Source organism: Arabidopsis lyrata (assembly GCF_000004255.2).
Source record: "Arabidopsis lyrata subsp. lyrata unplaced genomic scaffold ARALYscaffold_8, whole genome shotgun sequence".
Lineage (NCBI taxonomy): Eukaryota > Viridiplantae > Streptophyta > Magnoliopsida > Brassicales > Brassicaceae > Arabidopsis > Arabidopsis lyrata.
The window spans coordinates 16,125,565-16,146,151 of NW_003302548.1; the positions used below are offsets into that span (position 1 = coordinate 16,125,565).

The 20,587-nt window shown below is 34.3% G+C and overlaps 5 protein-coding genes across 6 annotated transcripts; 2 read left to right on the forward strand and 3 right to left on the reverse strand.

The window, feature by feature from the left end:
• Window positions 1–1,878: 1,878 nt before the first annotated feature.
• LOC9300364 (early nodulin-like protein 2) lies at window positions 1,879–3,264 on the reverse strand. Its single transcript, XM_021014744.1, is given in 3 exon segments — window positions 1,879–2,904; window positions 3,024–3,059; window positions 3,062–3,264. Coding segments are annotated over 3 exon segments (1,005 nt in total). The 5' UTR covers window positions 3,198–3,264; the 3' UTR covers window positions 1,879–2,071.
• A 1,102-nt stretch (window positions 3,265–4,366) lies between these two features.
• LOC9302075 (UPF0329 protein ECU05_1680/ECU11_0050) lies at window positions 4,367–4,929 on the reverse strand. The gene has a single exon (XM_002865955.2). It carries the CDS (start codon window positions 4,794–4,796, stop codon window positions 4,593–4,595), a length of 204 nt encoding a protein of 67 aa, XP_002866001.1. The 5' UTR covers window positions 4,797–4,929; the 3' UTR covers window positions 4,367–4,592.
• A 4,176-nt stretch (window positions 4,930–9,105) lies between these two features.
• On the forward strand, window positions 9,106–13,114 carry LOC9302076 (phytosulfokine receptor 2). The gene is made up of 2 exons (XM_021029601.1): window positions 9,106–9,487; window positions 9,657–13,114. Exon 2 carries the CDS (start codon window positions 9,836–9,838, stop codon window positions 12,944–12,946), a length of 3,111 nt encoding a protein of 1,036 aa, XP_020885260.1. The 5' UTR covers window positions 9,106–9,487; window positions 9,657–9,835; the 3' UTR covers window positions 12,947–13,114.
• Window positions 13,115–13,391: 277 nt separating this feature from the next.
• On the forward strand, window positions 13,392–13,736 carry LOC9300365. The gene has a single exon (XM_021029626.1). It carries the CDS (start codon window positions 13,422–13,424, stop codon window positions 13,719–13,721), a length of 300 nt encoding a protein of 99 aa, XP_020885285.1. The 5' UTR covers window positions 13,392–13,421; the 3' UTR covers window positions 13,722–13,736.
• On the reverse strand, window positions 13,715–16,070 carry LOC9300366. Of its 2 annotated transcripts, none has more exons than XM_021029614.1 (7): window positions 15,505–16,070; window positions 15,366–15,416; window positions 15,102–15,241; window positions 14,853–14,958; window positions 14,725–14,766; window positions 14,597–14,653; window positions 13,715–14,519 (listed from the first exon to the last, which is right to left on the reverse strand). In XM_021029614.1, exons 4-7 carry the CDS (start codon window positions 14,952–14,954, stop codon window positions 13,920–13,922), a joined length of 801 nt encoding a protein of 266 aa, XP_020885273.1. In that variant the 5' UTR covers window positions 14,955–14,958; window positions 15,102–15,241; window positions 15,366–15,416; window positions 15,505–16,070; the 3' UTR covers window positions 13,715–13,919. The 2 variants fall into 2 exon arrangements, with proteins under 2 accessions (XP_020885273.1, XP_002866002.1); XM_002865956.2 differs by having other exon boundaries at window positions 15,113–15,241; window positions 15,505–16,069.
• Window positions 16,071–20,587: the final 4,517 nt, after the last annotated feature.

The following is a 20,587-nucleotide window of genomic DNA, read 5'->3' on the forward strand; positions in this document are numbered from 1 at the left end:
ATTTAACAAGTGATTGATATGATTAAAAAGTCGTGTAAACTCGCATTATGGTCCGTCCAATTCCTTCATTTTGTAATTAATCCTTTACTTGTTTTCATTTTAGTGGAGTATTTTATTCTTACACCATAAATGGGAATACGTAAGTAGTATTTATTTGGACGTTGAATTATAATACTCCCTCTGTTTCACAAAGAGTGTCACTTTGACACTCTTCACACAAATTAAGAAAAGAGATTAAAAGTCTTTTATACCCTTAAATTATTTACAGGATTTAATTACAATTATTTATTTTGATGTAATTATAAATAAATTGCTTTACAATCGTGTACTTCTTAGACTTCTCCTTAGTCAATAGTCATTGTGATAATTAAATGCATTTCTAGGATCAAAGCATTTCCACAATCGACATTTGTTTTGGAGGTAAAACTAATTCAGGTTTGACACTAGATAACAATAAAAAATGGAGCCAAAATTTGTAGTGGAGGCAATCAAACAAAAATTTAAAAAATTTGGACTTTCATATATTAGATCAGCGAGACTTTCTAAATACTCCATCTATCTATGGCTTCTGATTTGAACTTTTCACCTACAACAGATAAAGAAAATTATTCATTTGATTTGAATATTCCACCAGTTAATAGTGATGAATTTGTTTTCCAAATAGAAGACTTTGTGGATGATACGGACTCAGTTCATCCAAATGAAGAAACAATTCGACATCATGCATTTGTCTTCCTTGCTTAGACTTGTTTTTTTCTGAAACCTGCAAACTTTGAATAGAACTTTTAGTCATGTTTGTATCCATAACAACTAAAAAGTGACTCTTGCATTTTTTACAGATCTAATTCCATTTATAAATAAAAGAAGACAATGATGAATGTCAATGACGTTCAACGTAATGAAGATTACGAAGAGAACAATTAATATTGTGTAGAAAATGACTTTTGGAATTTTATCACAACTAATTTTTAATATTATTGTGATAAATTTGTTTGAGGTTAAAATTGGAAAAATTTGACAAAACTTCTCTTGAAAATCTAAAACGACATTTTTTTGTAACAAGAAAAAAGTGTCAAAATGACACTCTTTGTGAAACGGAGGGAGTATTTGAAACTTTGGAAGTATTGAAAAGTAGAATAAGTTGATGCATTAATTTTCAAATAAGGATCATAGTTAGCAAATTCAAAATTTATACATTCAACTAATCGAAGAATAGGGATCATCATAATAGAATAACTAGTCCACGATATCAAAGTTTGCCTCGTTAAGAATACTCTTAGTTACTATTGATAGTTTAGACTTTTGTTCTTGAATCATTTATTTTGAATTCGATATGGATTTTCGTAATACGAGATTATCGTAACCAGCAACAAAACAATGAAGATATTTGTTGAGAAAGTTCTCGAGATATTATATTATTGACATAAACGAGATTTCTCAATCTTCATTGTTTGATAGCCACCATAATTAGAAGATAATGACGGACGTTCCATGTGTCATATTATTATATCTATAATTGGAAAAACTTGACCCGCAATTAAGGCAATAGATCAATATAGGGACTGAAATCCATGATTGTTAGAATGTGAAATACTGAGAACGATACTTCAACAAACAAACAAAAATTGTGTATCGAAAACGATATATAAAAATTATACTACTAATCAACTTTGTGAATGGTTTTCATTAAGAATTACGAGTTGTATAACCAAATTTAGGGTAACCAACTTATTAGAAATGACCGGCCATAAATCTCTTCTATTTTTGTTGACACATTCATCAATAATGAATTCTAAGTTGGAAATAATATGTTACTAACAATGATCATAGATTCATGATCATACTGTGTATTTCTCATGCAAATCTTTAAATCGTCGATGATGTCAAAAGGAAAAAACGCTTAGAACAACAAACTGATATTTATTACAAAAAATTCACTAGTCCAATAATGCGAAATTACGACACAAAGAAGAGGAAAAAAAATCCCGACAGAGTAGAGACTAGGACAATAAAACTCAGCAATAGAATAAAGAAAACCTAAATCAAAACATGAAAACGCATTTGTTTAATCTTAAGCAAACATCAAAATGGTAGAAGCAACACTTAATAGTGTAGTCATAACCGAAGTAACGGCTAAACCACTTGCTGAGTTTTTCCTGGGACTTGGGGCCGGCGCTGTGATGCTATCGGCGGTCGGAGTTGTTTCCGAAGGAGAAGGTGACAAAGGTGTTGTCTGGTCAGAAGGAGAAGCAGGAGACTGAACAGGCGATGGAGAAGAAACAGGGGATGGAGACGAAACAGGGGATGGTGATTTTGGTGTCGGAGATGGAGCATGTGCTGGCGAGTGAACTGGTGAGTGAGAAACCGGGGTGGGGGAATTTGGTGACGGAGATGGAGTCGCCGGAGAGTGAGATGGAGAATGCGACGGTGAGTGAGAAACAGGGGAAGAAGACCTAGGTGGTTGTGCTGGAGAAACAGAGGATTTAGGTGGCTGAGATTTTGAAGGAGCAGTCGCCGGAGAAGAGGATCTAGGAGGTTGAGCCATAGACGGAGGTTTAGCAGGAGAAACGGGAGAAACAGGGGAGTGAGATTTAGGAGGTTGAGCCGGAGAAACTGAAGGAACAGGGGAATGAGATTTTGGAGGCTGAGCTGATGACGGAGGTTTCGCCGGAGAAATAGGAACCGTCTGGTGATCTCTGACGGCGAGAACAACGACGATCAGTTTCTGTCCCTTTTTACAGTGATCTTCATTACCACTTATGAAGTAAAAAGGACCAGATCGATCAAGAGTCACAACAGATTCACCATTATCAAAGTTCTTGATCGGATTTCTAACATTGCAGCCATCAAAATCTGCCTTCATCACTTGTTGAACAGAATCTGATCCCTTCGCATACTTAAAATCTGCATAAAGAATGAAACATTTTTGGTTAGAATCACAATAAAAGCCTCCAAATTTAAAACCATAACAAAGAAAAGAAACTTAAAAAAAAAAAAAAAAAAAAAAAAGAAAAGAAACTTACAGAGAGTGTCATTGACTTGGAAACGGTTTCTTTTTTGTAGTTTTCTTGAGGGTTTATAACCCAAGCTCCGTTACCTCCGACGTTAAACCTCCATGCATCAGCAACAGAGAAGAAAGTTGCAAAAGAAGCGAGGATGAGGAAAGAAAAACAGAGAGTTTTCATGATCGCCGACATGGTTTTCGGAGATCTGAAAATTAGGGTTTTTATGTTTGTGTTGAGTTGTGGAATGATGAATATATAGGAATTTTAGGAGATTAAGGAGAATCAAAGAAAATCTCTGAAATTTACAAAAATGGAATACGAAGATTGGTGCCAGAAGACTTTCTTTCTTTATATCAAAGAGAAATTTTTTTGGAAAGGTAATAAGGATTTTGAACGTTGTGAAAGAAATTAAAGGCATGCATTTATGTTAAGACGTGTGAGATTTTGACTCACGTATTAATTCACTGTATTAATTCACTTCCCATAAAAAGTGATTTGAATAATGGATTTTTTTCTATTTGATTATTAGTATTTTGTTAATGATATTGACAAAATGGGCTGGTTTTCCATTTTTAGTTTGATTTCATATCTTTTGTTTGTTCCAATATAAATGAAATCTAGTGATTAGGTCTCTAATATGATTCTACTTTCGGATTGTTGTTTCTGAAATAGAGATAGCCAGCTAGGTGTTAGCCATTACTTGCTTATTTGTAACTTGTAAGGAATGGACTTCGTGGACTGGATTTTTTAGTGAGATGTGGTGGGCGATGTTAAAAAGGCTTCGAAGCCCAAGTTAAGTTGGATAGCAAAGGCCCAATAGCTCACCAGAAGAGGGCATATGAAATACACTTGGTGAGGGAGAGATCCAGTTAATTAGAAGAACCAACATTGTTGAGCTTTGACAAAAAGAAGAATCACATTGTTGAGTAAATGTTTTAAGCACTTCTTTTTATTAGAAAGACCATCTATTTTCGGTGATAAGGTAGTTGATATACTTACTAACATAGACAAATTGGGGTCTTTTTGTATTTGCACTAAGAAAACGAATTCATGTATCGTTTTCCAAGACCATAGTTGTTATAGAATTGGCGTCTTTAGATATTGTAAACTCTAATATATCCAAATTGAAGTAACCAAAATACAAAACAAGAGATAAAAACGAAACCAATACTTTAATGTTTCTTTAGAATCTTATAACTTCTTGATTTAGAAAATCCTTAAAAAAACATGTTTTGATTGATACTCTTGTTTACTTTTCAGTGAATCTCTATGAACAACAAAGATAAAAGTGAATTTTAGCTCAAGACCAAAAATAACTAGATTCAGTTTTGAATTGGTTCATATACTTATTTAAATAACCATAAACAATAATCATAATCTTCCACATGTTGATCAGAAGAGTAAATTCAAACAAGCCACATTGATATATTATAAGAGATTAAACCATATTGGCAAAAAAAAACAAGGTTACTAAACCATAACAATTACATGTTATAATTATTACTTGAGCATTCATAATCATCATATATCATAGAGATTAAAAATAAAAATGGGATGATTAATTACATTTTCTCAAAGCAGAGTTTTTCACTCAGCCTTCTCTGCTTTGGCTTCCTTCTTCTCTTCTTTCTTGATCTCTTCTTTCTTCTCCTCTTTCTTGATCTCTTCTTTCTTCACCTCTTTCTTCTTCTCTTCCTTTGGTTTTATATCTCCAACAGCTTTTGGTTTGCCCGGCTTTGGTTTCATGAAGCAGAAGCAAGAGCAACATGGACACTGGAACAAGAACTTCATTTTTCTCTCTCACTTATCTTCTTCTTTTCTCTCTCACACAATCTCACTCACACATTACACATTGCTTACTTAAAAACTAAGCTTTAATGAAAGTAGAGAATTGATTGGGTTTGTTTTTTTGGGTTACTTATTACTGTGCTTTTTTGACATTTCTCTAACAATCCTGTCTTTTTCTTCTCGTTTAATAATGGTGCTTTCATTTGGTCCCACACTCCATTGAATTTTAGTATCCTTCTCCAACCAATTCTTTTTTATTTCCAATCATGTTTCTTTTTAAACCGCATATACACAAAAGACACACGAGCTTTAGCTCAGCTGGAGTGATAGTGTACTGACGGTGGCCAATTTCTTTGTGTATTAAATTTTTTTTGACAACTAAACAAATAACTTGTATCATAGTTTTTTTTTTTTTTTGCATATACACACAATCTTTGAAATTGTAGTTCGAACTTCAATTTCGGGAAAATGAGCAAATCATATGTACAATGGTCCTTTTAACCGTAATGTGGCACGAATTTTCTAACTATGGATGCATGATTTAGTTTATCCGTTTAACATTAAACATAAGATGATGGTGCAAACCCATTAGATCACAAACATTTTTTTTTAATTAAATCGATTTTGTATCACATATGAACGATAATTTCGATAATGTTTATGATGGGGATGATTAATTGATTATGGAAGTAGAGAATAATGGAGGGGAATGATACTATGTAATGTAGGGAAAAAAGTTGGTTCGTTTTACGTATATTCGTGAATCATGCATATTATTAATTTGAAAAAGGACTATATTACTTTTGGATCTTTATGTGTATTATCATATAGTTGGATTCCACTTCAGTCTCTTTCAAACCAAGTGGATGGCCGCCCTACTCTGATTTATATATCTTTTTTATGGACAATTTTTCTAGTAAATTCAACGAAATAATTTAATTAATTGCAATATCTTATACTCAAAACTCAAAAAGTGAATTTCATACACACCGTTTAGATTTTTCCTTATTCAGCCAAAAGACTTCTATGGGCTGGGCTTAGAATATGAGCCCATATTTATCTTATCATTAATTATTTTATGATAAGTAATAACAGGCCAGCCAAACCTCAACTTTTTTTCTTAGAAATCGATTATATGATTTGAGCTGATTCTCACGCATCCGATCTGAATTATCCAACTTTTTGGGTAAAAGTAATAGAAATTCTCCATTTGATTCAAACTAGTTTATTCGACTGAATAAAAAAGTATGAGTCAAGTAATTATCCGAAGTATCCGAACCATTTCTCAATTATTTTCAACATTTGTGGAAGGATCATTATTTCAATGGTTCTCAACATTTGTTTAGTTATTTATATATATCTTGGACAGTCGAATGAAAAGACCAGACAAGGGTCATCTTTGCTTTTGGGTTTGGTATGTCACATGTTTATTATAGCCTATATAGATCCTTGTCTTCTTTCACAACATAATACAATTCTCACAAATGTTTAAAACACGTTTTGGAGAGAATTGTAGTTGTATCTCTCTAAATTCTTTGTACTAGCCAAACCAGATTATCTTAGTTAACTACACCAATATTACGAAGAGGACGACAAAGAAGGGTGCATGATTAAAATAAATTAAACTAACCAAAGACTAATAACAATAGTGATAGAATTGCGATACTTTCGAGGTTCGATCTTAGAGAAGACTTGAAAACTAAACAAAGTAGGAGGCCGATAGGTGTACGGTTCGATGACTTCACGTGATTTGCGGTGTGTGATCAGTTGACTATACAATACATTATCAAAAAACATCACTCCATTTTCGATGCTCCCAAACATTACTTTAATTCACTTAATATTATCTTATGAAACCATTTTTTTATCAACGCTGTGGTGCACTCAGCATAGTTTATGTACCAACTTCACCTTTTATACGAAACTTTTGTATAAACTACTTCAAATACATTAGTACAATCAAGTGTCTCTTTCCAATTTTATCCTAACATTATGCAGAGACTATTCATAGTATTTTTAATTTATTATTGTATGGTTGTATCAATTCTCTTTCACCAACAACCTCTCTCAGACATGAGAACACACAGATATTCACTCTCTCGAAGTCTTAACCAGGTGATAACCATAGTTTGATCCCGGTTTAGCGAACCGGTTGAACCTCGAACACACTTCCGAAAAAAAAATAGAGGATCGTATATTTGCAAAAAAACAAACAAACAAATAAGCTTACCATTAATAAAAAACGTAGAAGTCACGTGAGACCCGTGGCTCTGGCTTTTATGGTCAGGATTTCAAGTTCAGCTGTTCCACATCTTTCACGGCATCGGTCCCGTGACGTCCGCCTGAAAGTCCAAACTGAACCCACACGGCTCTAAGGAACGTCACTCTCCACGGGCCACGTGCACCGCTAATAGCCATGATGCGTCACAACTTTCACGAGAGGTCCGATACATAAATCAACGTCTATGGGTTGAAAGAGTTTGCATATGCATGTGTTTATGGTAATTAATAGTCATAAAATATCTACTCATTTCTGTTTACTTGAAAAAGTTGGTTTGTGGATTGATTTTTTTTTTGTCAAATGTATAATCTGTAATGGTTACAAAATACATCTACTCATTACTAGACAAGGTGGGTTTTTGTATTGACTTTTTTTTTAAGATACATAATTTCAATTAAGTAAATGATTATTTAATCATTTCTTATTAGCAAATGATAAAAATGTAATGAGCAAAATTTGGATGGAAATTTATCATGTGATTTTATTAATTGTACATCTAAAATTATATTCACTCACTATTCTCATAAATAAATATTCAAATACATGAAATAATATTATATTTTTTTAATGTGATGCTCATAAAAAATAACATTTTTAACGCGTTTTAGAATATTTGAATCACAAGAGTAAAACCGTCCAAAACTTATTCCAACTCATTTTCTTTGGAGTACTATTTACTAATTATCATTTTATCTCTTTCCATCTCTGATTTATTCGATATGATAACACAATAAATATTAGCTACATAATTGGATCATCGAATTATTACAGAACTATTACGTTCATATTCAATTAATGTTCATATACTTGTAAATAAAACCTCTATAAATTAATAATGTTGGGACCATGATATTTTATTAATTTATAGTGATATTAGCTACATAATAAGTATTTATAGTGATAACACAATAAATATTAGCTACATAATAAGTATTTATAGATAAATTAATACTTATTAATTTATAGCGTAAATTAATATTTATTAATTTATAGAAAGTTTTGTTTCAATTGTGGAAACTTTTTTTAAAAAATACGAGTTAAAGCAATGTGATCTAAATAAAATTTTATGTTTTGGATGTTTTAAATTTTATATTTTTAGCCTTAAACACTTAATATTTCGAAGATAAAAATAATTTATTTTGACAACGAATAACAAAGATTATAGAATTCACATATACAAACGATATACATTAATTAAAATTCACAAATCGTGACATCCATTGTTGTATTTTAAAAATCTATACGACTATTAAAACAAAAATTATGCATATTTAAAATTTGAAAACTTACAAAAACTTTTGGCTATTTTTATGAAAACACTAAAACTATTATATATATATATATGCAAATTTACATGATTATTAATTTATGATATTATTGGGACTATATTTTTACATAGAGATTTCAAAAAACTTATTATCTTATTATCTTATCGAATTTGGTTAATATTTACACTGCCCCGACTCGGGACCGGCCAAATTTATTAATTTATCGTGTTTATTAATTTATCGAGTATTAATTTATAGAGGTTTTAGTGTATGTTGTGTTTGTGCTAAAAGGACAGAAGTAGGTATTTCAAATTTTCAATAGAGAAAGACAAGCAAACTTTGTCCAATGTTTTCTTAATGCGACAAATTTACAAAAGAAAAACGAAAAGCCTGTGGAAAAAGTTTTGACTAAAACCACAAACTTTCCTTGACTTTGTTTTAACCACATTAAGTTGTTTCCCACTAATGTGTACAAAAATTTCTTGATTTGTAACAATCTGTCATCATATAATATAGTTGTGCAGAATTTTGTCCACAAAATTAAAATAGTAATTTAATAATTTGTATTAAAAAGCACAAAGGTCATATAAAAACCTGTTACGTTTATTATTTCTAGAATATAAACACTTGTGAGCTGCAATAATATAGTTGTGCAGAAAACGAAAGAACTTTCCTTTTCCGTTTTTTTTTTTTCTTCTCAATCTTCTATCGTCTTCTTCACTGTTTCGATTTTTTGAGACCTGTCCCTAAAAAAGTTAATAGTAACTCTCACTGTTCTTGAGAAAACGAAAGAACTTTCCTTTTCCGTTTTTTTTTTTTCTTCTCAATCTTCTATCGTCTTCTTCACTGTTTCGATTTCGAAAGTTAAAACATTGACAATTTGAATCCCAACTACTCTGTTTTTCACTTCACTTTTTAGATTGGTTCTGTCTCTTGGTCGAAAAAGACCTGCACTTGCTAATGCGACATTAAAAACCCTTGTAAACAAATCTTCGTAGTTATCGTTTCCTTACAAAAAAAAACAAAACTTTCCATGTTTCAGTGGCGGCTGTGAACTCGAAAGCTCTTAACTTTATCTGGGAATTGGCAAATTAAAGGTTTTTATTGGCAAAATTTGTGATTGCTTAAGCTGTTGCTGCTTAAAGGTATTTACTTTATACTCTCTTGACTGTTATTGTTTATGTTTTTGAGTTTTGCTTAAGTTACAAGTCTTCAATAGTATGTGATTCTTGATTTTTCGAGGTGGGTTTTTGGGAAGTGAGCATTTAGTTTCTGCTTTTGATTTCGTACTGTTTCTTGGGATTCGATTTTCAGGAAGATACGTGTTGCTGATTTCAATTTGCTTCCACAATCTTGCTTCAACTACAAGTTGTGAAAGCTCGATTCTTTTGGGACATGAGCATGTGACTTATGAAAGTTTCAGTCTTTATTTTAGTCTTTTGCTGTGATTTGAGCTGGCTAGAGAAGACTCTTGTCTCTGTTTGTTGTTAGTCATGGTGATCATTCTCCTATTGGCCTTCTTTGTTGGTTCATCTGTGAGCCTGACATGTCATCCCAACGACTTATCTGCACTCCGGGAATTCGCAGGAGCGTTGAAGAACATGTCTGTTACGGAACCTTGGTTAAACGGTTCGCGTTGTTGTGAATGGGATGGTGTGTTTTGTGAAGGGGGTGATGTTTCTGGTCGAGTTACAAAGTTGGTTCTTTCTGATAAGGGTTTAGAAGGTGTGATTTCGGGGTCTTTAGGCGAGTTGAGTGAGCTGCGAGTACTTGATCTATCTCGTAACCAGCTTAAAGGCGACTTACCAGTGGAGATTTCCAAGTTAGAGCAGCTTGAAGTTCTTGATTTGAGCCATAATCTGTTATCAGGGTCGGTTTTGGGAGCGGTTTCTGGTTTAAAGCTGATTCAGTCGCTGAACATTTCCAGCAATTCGCTAAGCGGGAATTTATCGGATGTTGGAGTGTTTCCTGGTCTTGTGATGTTTAATGTAAGCAACAATTTGTTTGAGGGGGAGATTCATCCTGAACTCTGCAGCTCATCTGGTGAGATTCAGGTTCTTGATTTATCGATGAATCGTTTGGTGGGGAATCTTGATGGCTTGTATAATTGCAGCAAGTCTATCCAGCGGCTCCATGTCAACAGCAACGGATTGACTGGCCAGCTTCCGGATTATCTTTATTTGATCCGGGACTTGGAGCAACTATCAGTCTCTGGGAACTACTTATCTGGACAGTTGAGCCAGAACTTGAGCAATCTCTCTGGTCTTAAGTCTCTGTTGATTTCCGAGAACCGGTTTTCTGGTGTAATTCCAGATGTTTTTGGTAATCTCACTCAGCTGGAACACCTCGACGTAAGCTCCAACAAGTTCTCGGGAAGATTTCCGCCAAGCTTATCTCAATGCTCGAAGCTGCGGGTTCTTGATCTTAGGAACAACTCGTTATCTGGTTCTATCAATCTTAACTTCACTGGATTTACTGATCTTTGCGTGCTCGATCTCGCCAGTAATCATTTCTCTGGACCACTTCCTGATTCCCTTGGCCATTGTCCCAAGATGAAGATCTTGAGTTTGGCGAAAAACGAGTTCAGCGGCAAAATCCCCGACACCTTCAAGAATCTGGACTCTCTCTTGTTCCTGTCCTTATCCAACAACAGCTTTGTGGATTTTTCTGAGACAATGAATGTGCTGCAACATTGCAGAAATCTCTCCACTCTTATCCTCTCAAAGAATTTCATCGGCGAGGAAATACCAAGCAACGTCACTGGTTTCAACAACCTCGCGACTTTAGCCCTCGGAAACTGCGGTCTTAGAGGTCAGATTCCGAGCTGGTTATTGAATTGCAAGAAGCTGGAAGTTCTTGATCTCTCTTGGAATCACATTTACGGAACTATCCCTCATTGGATCGGTAAGATGGAGAGTCTGTTCTACATAGACTTCTCAAACAACACTTTAACCGGAGAAATCCCGGTAGCCATAACCGAGCTCAAGAACTTAATCCATCTAAACTGCACCGCTTCTCAGATGACCACCTCTTCTGGTATTCCTCTCTACGTAAAGCGGAACAAGAGCTCGAGTGGTCTTCCATATAACCAAGTTTCAAGATTCCCGCCATCTATCTATTTGAACAATAACCGCCTCAACGGGACGATCTTGCCGGAGATCGGACGTTTGAAAGAGCTTCACATGCTGGATTTGAGCAGGAACAACTTCTCCGGGAGGATACCTGATTCCATTTCAGGGCTTGACAATTTGGAGGTTCTTGATTTGTCTTACAATCATCTCTACGGTTCGATTCCTCTGTCTTTTCAGAGTCTCACTTTCTTGTCGAAGTTCAGCGTTGCATATAATCGTCTCACTGGTGCGATTCCATCTGGAGGCCAGTTCTACAGCTTCCCACACTCCAGCTTTGAAGGAAATTTGGGGCTTTGTCGCGCGATTGATTCTCCTTGCGATGTTCTGATGAGTAACATGTTGAATCCGAAAGGTCCTTCGCGTAGTAATAACACTGGCGGAAGATTCGGGAGAAGCAGCATTGTTGTACTTACCATAAGTCTAGCCATTGGGATTACTCTACTACTTTCTGTTATTCTGTTAAGAATTTCAAGAAAAGACTCGGATGATCGAATCAATGACGTTGATGAGGAAACTATCAGCGGTGTTCCGAAAGCTCTCGGGCCATCAAAGATTGTGCTTTTCCATAGCTGTGGATGCAAAGATCTGAGTGTTGAGGAGTTGTTGAAATCTACAAACAATTTCAGCCAGGCAAACATTATAGGATGTGGTGGATTTGGTCTTGTGTACAAAGCAAATTTTCCCGATGGCTCGAAAGCAGCGGTCAAGAGGCTTTCTGGTGACTGTGGGCAGATGGAACGTGAATTCCAAGCGGAAGTTGAAGCATTGTCGCGAGCGGAACACAAGAATCTAGTCTCTCTTCAAGGCTACTGCAAGCATGGAAACGATCGGCTGCTTATCTACTCGTTCATGGAAAACGGAAGCTTGGACTATTGGCTACACGAGCGGGTTGACGGGAATATGACTCTCAAATGGGATGTGAGATTGAAGATAGCACAAGGCGCGGCGCGCGGGCTTGCTTACTTGCATAAAGTCTGTGAACCAAATGTTATCCATAGGGATGTGAAGTCGAGTAACATTTTGTTAGATGAGAAGTTTGAAGCTCATCTTGCGGATTTCGGGTTAGCGAGGTTGCTTAGGCCGTACGATACTCATGTGACGACTGATTTGGTGGGGACATTGGGTTATATTCCTCCCGAGTATAGCCAGTCTCTGATTGCAACATGTAGAGGAGACGTTTACAGTTTTGGCGTTGTGCTTTTGGAGCTAGTTACGGGTCGTAGACCTGTGGAAGTCTGTAAAGGGAAAAGTTGCAGAGACTTGGTGTCTTGGGTGTTTCAAATGAAGTCCGAGAAGCGTGAAGCTGAGCTTATCGATACAACAATACGCGAAAATGTGAACGAGAAAACGGTTTTGGAAATGTTGGAGATTGCTTGCAAATGCATTGATCATGAGCCTAGAAGGAGACCGTTGATCGAAGAAGTCGTTACTTGGCTTGAAGATCTTCCCATGGAGTCTGTTCAACAACAATGAAAACTCTTTTATAAGAAGCTTTCTTAGTTTCTTTGTTAATGAAGTGTAGGTTTCTTTGTTAATGAAGTGTAGATCACTAGTTTTAATCTAAGAAACTTGGGGTATACATGTAAAGCAATGAACTTTTTTTTGACTCAACATACGAATCAGACTTTTCTCATGTCATAATCCTTATGACACTTGGTAATCAACCTGACAAGCCACATGTTCCTTCTCTGGACAGTAACTTGATCCTGAAGTACTTGTGTAAGTGTATATGTAATGTGTAACACAGAGTCGTGTTCTGATGTCTGTAACAAAAATGGCAGCTTTGTTTAATGTTTAGAGAGGAATCTTCAATCCTCTCGTTGCTTCACCGCTCAAGTAAAAGGCGAATATATTCCTCTTTGCTCTGTTTTTTTTATTCAGTTGTTGTATTGTAAAGCTTGAACACTCTCTCCAGGGAAGCAATGGAGCTGGAGAGTCATCTGCGAGTATGAACGAGGCGAGAGAAGAGGCGATGGGAACAAGTACAGATACTAAAGCACCTGATGTTTCACTCAGCTATGCAGCGGATACTGCGAAAGAAGGGTTAAAACGAGCCACAGATTTAGCCAAGGAAGAGAGCGGAGACGCTGCCACGGAGGAGGCAGGAACGGTTGCAGGCGGCGAGGAGGAGAGTGAAGAGAATATGACAGTGGGTGAGATAGGAACTGTTAAGAGGGCAAAATCAATCTTGAAGCTGAAAAATGTGTCTGTACTCTGTATGTTAGGACTTAAAAAGCCAAATCAATAATGTGCTTTTAAAGTATCTTCAAATGTTAAAAGAGTTTTGACATAAAAGGAGAAACAATCAGACAATATGGTACATAACAACAACAACAACAAGAAACAACAAACATAGTTCATATATTTATAGAAAGCAAAAGCTAAAAACTAGCATCCAAAGCATTCCGTTTTATCTGTCCTTAACTCTGAATCTTGAACTTGTCAATCACCTCAAGAACGTCTCCATAACGTCAGGGAACAAACCCGAGTTGCTTCCGGAGTTATTGTTCCTAAACTCCAGTGGTGGTTGCTGATCAAGCGAGGTTGATGATGAAGAAGAATCCATTCTAGCTGGCAATGTAAAGCTTCTTCTAAACTTGTTAGGATGATGACCTTCAAGATTCAAGAACTCGTTCTGGTTTTCGACATTCATCGGGTTCTGCTCTTGGTTAAACAAAAGCCTACTAGCTTCGTCTGCACGGCCAGTCAACGCATTGAACAACGACAAGCCGTTAGGCCATTTGATGTCGTCTTCGTGTTCTTCCATTGGAGGAAGCATCTGAGGAGGAACATTGGTATCTTGAAGAAAACCGAATCGGGCTGATGCAGGTAGTTGGTTCTGAAAACTAGGGGAAGGTAACAAAGGAGAGTGTGATCCCCAGTTAAAAGCTTGAGACTGAGGTATCTGGTTTGGAACCGAAGAAGAAGATGGAGTAGTCGCGGTTCGGTTTGAAGAGAAGAGCTGCGAGAGGTAAAAACCTGATCTATAACCAATTGATTCAAACATTTGCCTCATCCTCAGCACAAAATGAAGATCTTCTGGAATCTGAAGAAACAAAACAACACACTGATCACACACCGCATAACCAAGCTAATAAGAAACCGTAAGAGAGAAAAACTCACAATCTTGCAAGAACCCAGTTGTAACAGACCATGTCCAGCTTGAATCACAGCAATTGTCTGGTCAAATATAAACACTGTTAAGGTAAGATCAAGAACAGTAAATAACCAAAAGAAGTTTGATTATTGACCTGGATTCCTGATTCGAATTGGTCGGTCCATTCTGGAGGAAGCTGTAATAAATTGGTAACCATCAAGATCATAAATTTCTACATCTAACCAAGACAAAAAAAGATTTGTGGAAGATTGAAAAACGTACAGCATCAAAAGAACTCTGCCAGTAATTAGCAAGATTTGGTTCAGATTCAGATGGTTCTTTGAAAACCCACTTGTGACATTTATCAGAAGCAACTTTACCCATCAATCTGCAGATACATATATCATATAAAAAAGATCATAACTTGTGTGTTGTATAATTATGTATCTTTAATCATAACTTAAGTGATTAGGGTGTGTTTATATAATCTAATTATCTTTCTCTCCATAATTACTTATATATAACACCTACCCAGTACCCACCCTTCTCCATAATTATATAACTGTATGGACATTTTGCTGAAAGCTTTTCTGACAAGATCTTCTTCACCTTCAATGTCTGTTTCCAGACAACTTCCTCCACCACAAAACCCATCTTCCCACATCAACATCCTTTTAAATTAATCATCACAGACAAAAACAGTTTCAGGAAGAGATCTTGAGTTGAAACAGAGCTGTTTCTGTCTCTCTTGTCCTAAAAAGCAGAGGAAATATATAAAGAGAAAAAAAAACTCACAAGCTGCCACTTTCGTCACCAATCTTGCAACCATTACCACCACGGACCCTCCTGAAATCAGAAAGTGGAACAGAAAAAAAGGTAAAGAAACAGCGAAAGATTGATGAACAGAGAGAGAGAGAAAGAGAGGTGTGTGTACGGTCGGGGACGAATGGTCCAGAAAACAGAGTAAATCCAGTCGGAGTTAAGACAGACGCTTCTAAGTGCTTCATGAAGTGCCATCATTCCTACAGCATCTTTGCTTCTATCTCCTCCAGCTCCTGAGCCCACCATGTCTCTCTCTTTGTCTTTCTCTGTCTCTCTACTTCAGAGTTCTCCAAAGACACAGCTTCTTTTGTCAAGAATCATCACAAGTCTTTAAGTCTTTAGCTTTCTTCAGACAGAGTCTCTTTTGTTTCCAAATATTTTAAAGAAAAGAAAAATAAGTTATCTTTCTCTGTGAGAGCAAAAGAGTTTTGTCAACCACAGAGTCTCATCTCTCTCTTACTTTCTCTCACTACTGTTCTTTTTTTTTTTTGTTCAGAGTCTTTTTTAGTGAACAGAATTATGTTAATCGAAATCCCGGCGACAAGTTAGGGTTTAGCCGTTTAGGGATATATATATTATTTATTTGTTGGAATATCCGTAAATATTATTTCTTTTAAGGTTATCACGATTGTCATATATAATGTCATCTCCACTTATCGATTTGCATACATAACTATTTATTTGGTCCAACTATTTTTACTGAAATATTTTGTGTTTTATTTTTATTTTTTTTGGTGTGCTTTAATTTTTTATTTATTTATTTATCACGTTTTCCTTTTTTTAATATCTTTACTTAATGAAGAAAAGAAATTATCTAAAAATTTGTGTATGGGTATTTAATTTTTTTGTTTTAGTAAACTCATGGTGGTCCGATATTTTGTTTATAAATTGAAATTCAATTATTTTTTCTGTTATTTTAATTATTGTTGGTTGAGTTTAAATCTGGATATTATGTTCTCTTAAAAACACTATCACAAATTACTATATTATATATCATGGTCTCTTTAATTGTTGTTCATTTTTTAGAAAAAAAAAAAGTAAAATTAGTTTGAAATTTCGGGTTTTGTTAAGAGAATTTTTTTTTTTTACTTAAAACATGAATGAATTTTGTTAAAATTGCATATTTGTCAAATATAGGTGTTGAGGGATGACAAAAGTGGTTCTGTTTTTGTTTTCTTTCTGGCTAGCAAGACAAATATAGGTGTTGAGGGATGACAAAAGTGGTTCTGTTTTTGTTTTCCCCTCTCATCACTCACTACCATCTCTCTTTTAAATTATTATTTTACCCTTCTTCTCCCACATAAATTACGGTTTTTGAAAAGATTAAAAAATCTAATTTTAGTTTTATGTATTCTTCGTGACTCAAATAGACACATTGGGTTGCAGATTGTTAGAATCCGACCCAAAACTAGCCCCACTTGGTCTCTCTCGATTTACGATTTACCGATCAATCATGTTGTTTTAGTTATAATTTAAACTTTAGAAGGATATTCGAGATAACGTATTCATGTCATTCTATTGAACTCTTGACTATACATGTTATAATTAGTATACTCATACATTTCATTTGGATATCGCATGGAAGTCCTAGTTGGCCTCCTGCTGAAAGGATGTATATCCAACCTAGATCGAATTTGGTCACCTCACACTAACGTTTTGGTCAAAGCATCTCACATGCTTAAAACATGCTTTGTTTAGTTAATGGTCGGACCAAGAGAAAACATATGAAATCTCTGGAAAGTTTCAAATTTAGACAATTCCGCATGAATAAAGATAGATAAGTAGAACATTTTAATCGAAAAAGGATTTTTTCGCTATCTTTATATAATTAAGCAGTTGAAAAATAAGCCTTATAACACTCATGGAACGTTTTTTTTGAAGAAACATTTGTATTGGGCCTCAAATTTTTTAGGCCCATTTTTGTTAAGATTTTTTTTTTTTTTAATTAGGCCTCAAAATTAACAAAAAAAACCCAAAAATTAGCAAAAAAATCTCATAATTAACAAAAAATATTCCACAATTAGTAAAAAAGTCTCTCAATTAACAAAAAATGTCCAGAATTTTTTTTAAAATAAGAAATAAAAATTATGAATATCTCATAATTAGTAAAAAAAAAAAGTTAGCAATTTTTATTTTTTAAAAAAGCCCCAATTTTTTTTTTCGTATTTGGCCTCGGATTTTACTGGACCGGCACTGATTATAACACTCATGCATGGAACGTTTTTTTTTGCTCCATGTTACATAAATTTAGATAAGGTAAATAACTATGTCAGATTGGGTGTATATATGTATATTGAAGATAATGTGAAACTAATTAACAGACAACAAAAATAAATATCGGAAGAAAAGAAGAAAATCTAGTGGAGCTTTAGAACCAGATAAAACCAGAAATTGAGAAAGCATAAAAGACTTTAAGCGAGAGCTAGAAAGGCACGCGAATGTCACGGTCGATGGTGGAACCAGATGTCAGATTGTATATTTGATATATATATTTTTCATATTTTTATTCATTATTATTTACCAAATAATTTCGAATTCAGGTAAGTTAGTAAGTTGTTTTCAAATTAGGTGATTAAGGAAGTTAGGAAGTTACTGTGTCGTGTTCCATGTCTTGCTCGAATATTTTTTAGCTTGTTTTTTCAACATTTCCAAGTCTTTATATGTCTAATCATTTGATATGTTTTTAACAATATATGACCGATCATTATCCTTTTAAATATCTATTATAATTTCGTGAATAATATACACAAAGGTACAGTTTTGCTCTTCATCCTATTGGTTTATTTGACAACATTTTCTACAACACAATGTACTTTATTTTTGGTTTTGCATTAGCTTCGTAAATTTCAACTTTTAAAAACTTCATATCTTAAATTTTTTGCATAGTTACGTTGGTTTAAAAAAAGATCTTTATTTCAAATTAGAGATAGTAGAAAAAATCAAACAAATACAAAGGAAAACATATGTAACTACTTTATCAAAAAAAAATATATATGTAACTAAAAAAAGAAGTGGATTTGTATTCTAATGGTTATTGTATTATCATCAGTGTTTAAATCTGTTTTAACTTTAGAAAAAGATATGGGCAATAATGACCATTTGACTATCTAAACAAGGAACAAATACTATACTAAAATGAAAAGTTACCACAGTCCAACTCTTTAAAAATCAAGGAGAACATTGCTATAGACAATATAAAGATAAAGTTTATGAAATTGAATAATAGACCACCTAATCACTGAGATCTGTCTAAAAATAAGATAATTAATTAATAGAAGAATATACTAATTTAATCAGATTAATTCAGAAAAGATAAGGAGAAGAGAGGAGGGGGTCACGTGAGCACGTGTCGTGAGCAGTGAGTCGGTGCGTCACTAATCGTGAGGAAAGCGAACCGCACGAATCGCGGGACTGTGCTTTCTCCGCCTGCGACACTCTTCACGTCCTCTCTCGTCTCATCCACGCGCCATCTCCTCCACATTCCATACGTAAAATAACATTATATATAGAGTATTGAAACAAACTTCGAAGCTATTATTAAACCTTGTTTAAGTTCATACGAGCTGGTGAAACCAGTTTAGTTATATTTTGGAACATTTTTTATAGCAACACTTCAGTTTCATATAGTTCTGGTCCAATTTAAGTAGATGTATATATTGCCTACAATAGACCACACAAAAATGTAGCCCATGCTATAGTTTTCTAGCTTAGTATTTCATCATTCTTTTTTCGTTTTTGTTTTTGTTTTTAATTAGATATTAAATGATATTTTATTATAGAAAAAATAGAATTTGTGTAAAAAATTTACGTTCGTGTTTTCACATAGATAACATAACACTATCAAAGAGTTGGTTTGATATATGTATGGCTACGTAAAACAGACTATAATGTACTATGTCAATAAATTATGTTTATGTTTGCTTTTAAGTATTTTTTACATCTAACATCGTTATTATACGGCAAACATCGTTAGTCTATCTTCCAAGACTACGATCTAGTATTCTAGTGCGTTATCGAATAATTTGCTTTACACAAAGAATGAAAGCTTAGAGGAAATGAAATTAAGAATAATTTGATTTTTCCTTAATCAGACAGACAAAGTGGCAAACAAAAAGAACGTTGGAGCGTGGATAACACGAAGCGTGTGGAAGAGGAAACTGAAAACAACAGATGTGAGTTTTTTTGGAGAATCATCAATCAACTAGGGCTCCCGCATTGACCGGTTCAGTCCCGATCTAACCTCTCTTACGACCGTATCTATGGTGGGTCCTAAATCGTATCTTATTGTGTGTTTTATTGCATATTTTTGTTTATTTAGTTTCAAAGTTAATAAAGCAAGTCTTAATTCTCAGACGGTCAGTCTCATACATAGACCTCAGTCGTAAAAAACAATTCTTAGACCTAAATATACAATCAATAGTGTAGTGACCCATTGTGAACTAATCCATTGCATCTACCTATTATTGTTTTATAAAGCCGCAATAATCATAAAATTTCACTTTTGATTTCAATAATTATTTTTAAATTTTAGTAATCATCCTTTTTTCTTGATTACGAACTTTGATTTGTTTTTTTAGTTGAATATTTTTTCCTAAAGAAAAATAGCAAGGAAGAAGCAATAATTAGAGAGGTAACCTAGTGGATCATTAATCAACAATAAATTATAAACAGAAACCACACTAGTTACGTTTTACTATAATGGTTGGATGTATAATAATTAATAAATTATACATTAACCTAGTGGATCACTTTTACTATCTACTAATCAGAGCCGGTCTTGAGGAAAAATCGAAGACATATCTGTTACAGGAATATCTCTATAGAAACATTGAGTTTTAGTTTATATACATACTACATATATAGTAAAAAAAAAAAGAGATCTTGACTGATGCACCAGCTACTATGTCACAGTTTTGATTACCAATGTAGTTTCTTTTGTAAAAGTGAGGAAATAGTGAACAAATTGAAGTATTCAATATTATAACAAATGGGTTGACGTGTAAATTAGATGCAAAATGGGTATTAATACGTAAACAGCAAGAGGAGGCATGGTTTTCTGCGATGCTTTGTGTTTTTTACCAACAAGGCAACAACGCAGCTTTCTTAGGTCCATATGCATGATGTGAGTTCTTTTAGCTTTTTGCAACACTTTATAAATAGAAAAACAACAAATTTGTGAGTCTTTTATGAGAGGA